The sequence below is a fragment of the Pyrus communis genome, chromosome 15, assembly GCF_963583255.1.
Source record: "Pyrus communis chromosome 15, drPyrComm1.1, whole genome shotgun sequence".
Taxonomy (NCBI): domain Eukaryota; kingdom Viridiplantae; phylum Streptophyta; class Magnoliopsida; order Rosales; family Rosaceae; genus Pyrus; species Pyrus communis.
Genome location: NC_084817.1, coordinates 17846996 through 17850895, shown reverse-complemented (window position 1 = coordinate 17850895; position 3900 = coordinate 17846996). Strand labels below are relative to the sequence as shown.

The 3900-nt window shown below is 31.8% G+C and overlaps 1 protein-coding gene across 1 annotated transcript; it reads right to left on the bottom strand.

Moving 5' to 3' along the window:
* Positions 1 to 328: 328 nt before the first annotated feature.
* Positions 329 to 1014, bottom strand: LOC137716927 (heavy metal-associated isoprenylated plant protein 24-like). The gene is made up of 2 exons (XM_068456276.1): positions 858 to 1014; positions 329 to 627 (listed from the first exon to the last, which is right to left on the bottom strand). Exons 1-2 carry the CDS (start codon positions 1012 to 1014, stop codon positions 329 to 331), a joined length of 456 nt encoding a protein of 151 aa, XP_068312377.1.
* Between the last annotated feature and the right edge of the window lie 2886 nt (positions 1015 to 3900).

Sequence of the window (3900 nt, the reverse complement as noted above, 5' to 3'; positions counted from 1 at the left end):
CCAAAATCCATGGCGTGGGCCTAGTGGCTTTGATACCATGTTAACTACATTGAAATGTTTGGGAATTGAAGAGAAAATCAAGAAGAAACGATGAACAGAAGGATGAACACAGAGATCTTTGAGAGAGAGTTTAGAGAGAGATATATGATTTGTATTGACTGAACTAAATAAAGATTACACACTTTGTTTTTATACTAGTAAGCCTAACAACTCTAACCAAATACTAACAAACTTGCTAACTGTATTGCTAACTATATTTCTAACTGTATTGCTAACTTGTACCTTTAATATTTTTAACATGATTATTATAGATATATTAATAATCTAGCTACATAACAGAGCAGGCATTAGGATTGTCATCGCTGAACATGACTATGTAGCGGTCGTCCACGGCAGTCTCAGTGATGTTTGAAGTGTCAGCAACTTTCCTGACCATATTAGGAGGTGCCTTCTTGTCATATGCCTGAGAAATGTAAGGATGAGCCACCAGATTGTACGGAACATAAGGCCACAACTCACACTTCTTCTTTGTTGACTGAGCTGCCTTCAACACTTTCTTTGCCTCAACATTATATCCAGTCACAGTTGCCTTCTGCTGCTTCAAGTCGACGTCCACTGATTTAGCACCTGCAAACAATCATCATAGTGAATTAATTCACACCAAAACCAGAGGAAGTTTAGTTTCCACACTAAAACTAATTGTGAATAGGAGGGAGAGGCTCAAATTTATTTAAATCACCAAGGCATACATATAGCCTATTGTGAATAAGTGAACATTCCAAACTAAAGTTTTAGATTCACAGTCTAATAAGCGAACATTCCAAAAAAATATATGGAAATGAATTAATTAAGCGCACCTTTTACGCCGGAGAGGACATTCTTGACCTTGCGGGCACAACCTTCACAGTCCATCCTGATTTTGACGGCTACCGTTTGCATTTGCTTCTTCTTCTTGCCTTTTTTGGCACTACTTAATAGATCTGATAAGTACTCCAAAGTTCCTTGAATTCCCATTTTTCAGCTTATTGTTCCAAACGCTCCAGCTAGCTAGCTAGAATGGTTTCTCATTGGTCTTGGACAAGCTTATATATATATATATGTGTGTGTGTGTGTGTGTGTGTGTACTAGCGAGCTACGTACGGATGAAAATATTTATATATAGCTAAAGATCCTGAGTTTGAAATCCTCCTTTATAACTTTAAAAAAGGAATTAAGAAGACTTGAAGATGTAAGGATTCAAGAGCTAACTTACCAGAGAAAAGCAAGAGATGGGTGTTGATAAGAAAGAGTGCTATACATACTACTAGAAAATTTTTAATTTATTCTTTTCCAATAAGTGCATGAAAGGAAAGAACAAGCTATAGAAGCAATAGAAAAGGTGAATGAGCGACTAGGAAGAGGAGGACACCGGTATTGGAATGCACGCTTGCTAGCTTCTATTCTTTGGTTTTATACCAAACAGATGGCTCATAGAGAATAATATCCAATAGAAATTAATAAAATAAAACAAATAAATAAATAATTAAAAAAGGAGGCTAAGTTAGCTGCTCTAGTAACTATAGGAAACTGGACTAATAATCCATAATAGATTTTTTTTTTTTTTTAACAAACAATATTATCTATACTAAGAGGGTAGGAGAGTGGGTTAAGCCTCATAATGACCTGGCAAGAATGTGGTTCAAATTCGCATTTGGTAAGAATCGAACTTAAGACCTTTCACTTATAAGTGAAGATGAATATCACTAGACCGTAGTACTTTTAAAGATGCTATATCAGTAAGGCACCTTAGCTCATATCGTTAAAATAAATAGACCTCTTCTTATATGGAAATTTTATTACGTGGCCATGAAAATGAGAATAACTTATACATGAAATATATTCAGAGTTATTATGATATTTCGTTGCTATAATACATTGTTATATAGAAGAAGCTTATATATAACATTGCATTATTAAACTATAATGTCAATTAACAGCGAACTTATTTCATGTAAGTCATTCTCCATAAAAAGACATGAGCCCCTAAAAAAACCAACAAGGGACAACGGTACTTTGAGTATAATTTGGCTGAATTGGTGCATACTTTAATTAATTAAGCAAACCTAGCTATCTAGTTTTTCTTGCAAATTAAACCTGGTTGTTTTTGGGTTTTGAAAGTTTTCAATGGTTAGGGTGCACGAAAGCAGTTAAACAACACATTAAATTTTGAGAGTAACGCTTGTCAAAAGTTTGAATCTCTCTCTAACACGCATGATTTCATAGACAAAAATTCTACCATCATCAAAGGCACCAGCAGCTACCACGTTAAAGATCTTGATGGTTAACGCAGATATCAATGGCTGACTATGAGCCAAGTGGCAAAATCATCTTCAAATGGAGCTGGTGGTTACTGCTTATACTTGTTCACGAGGAATTGTCCACTTGTGAATGTGTATTGGTGAAATAAAATAAAAAATTTGAGCAACAAATGCGTATGACTGCTTTGCCAGGTGGCAGCAAGAAGGATTGTGAGTCGTATGACTATGAGCATTTGAAAGCACCATGAAACTAAATTTAATTAATGTTTAGGATTCTTTACGTATAGACCTTGCAACTCTAATTTCCTATATAAAAACTCACCTAATTATAAACGTCCAAATAAAACCCAAATTTAAAAGTGATTGCCATGTAGGAAAGTAATTGACCTATTAATACAAAATATTTACAACTTGTACCACGATATTCAAAATAAATCAATAAATATTATTACTCACCTTAATTACAATGAATAAATAATTTATTGCATATTATTACCCTTAACACACACACACACACATATATATACGTTCAAATGTATATAGTACTACCATAAGCTCAATATATATATATATATATATAGTTTACCTATATATATAGTACTACTATACGTTCAAATATATATATATATATATATATATATGTATGTATATGCACAGTACTACATATATGATCAGACATATTATACTAATTAATCTATGTATATGTAAATTTATGTGTACAAAAGAATAGGTAAAATAGTATTGAATAAAATAATAATATTTTTTTTATGTAGGTACATTATTTTGCATACATTGGGTTTGCTTTATTATGTAGGTAAATTATTACATATACCAGGCGTTTTTTTTTTTTTTGTTGTATATATGTGTGTGAAATGATTTTCCTACCTTTATATGTAAAAATATAATTTGTTGACTTAACTAAGCATGTATTATTACATATATTAGGCAATAAATTTATTATTTATTATTTTCGTAAAATCATTAATTCTCTCTTACAATCTATATGGAACTAATTGTGTACATCAAACATTTAAATAGGGGAAAATTTTTAAATGTGTAAAGTCAAATATAATTAACGAATTTGATGATGTGGAATCTAGTTAATGAGTTTTATTTGAGTAAAAAACTTATGACGAGTTTTATGTGAAGAAAATTAAATATCAAGGGCTAAAGTCATATTTTCAGTAATGTTTAATTAAGCTCCCTCCATCAGTCCATCTACATGAAAACGAGGGCTTTTCCCTTTGGCAGAGAGAAGGAATTGACTTGAGAGTTACTAATTTAATTAGGAGTTGCACCTAAATCACACCAACATTTTGGGATTTTGGAATTAGATATCTGCACTTAATTAGATTTAATTAAATTGGTCAGTTTGCTTTAAGAAATCTAGCTACATATCTTGAAAATAAAGGGAAAAAGAAAAACTTTTGGATAAATAAAGAAAAATCTTGCATGATCGAATTTTCTCGTCCTAATTCAATGGAAGCCAATTTTGGTTATGTAATCAAAAGCCAAATGAATTAGGTATCGATATATGGGAAGTTATTATTTAATATAAGAAGATTGATTTTCACGCGGACCAGTCACATTTCAAGCTATTTTC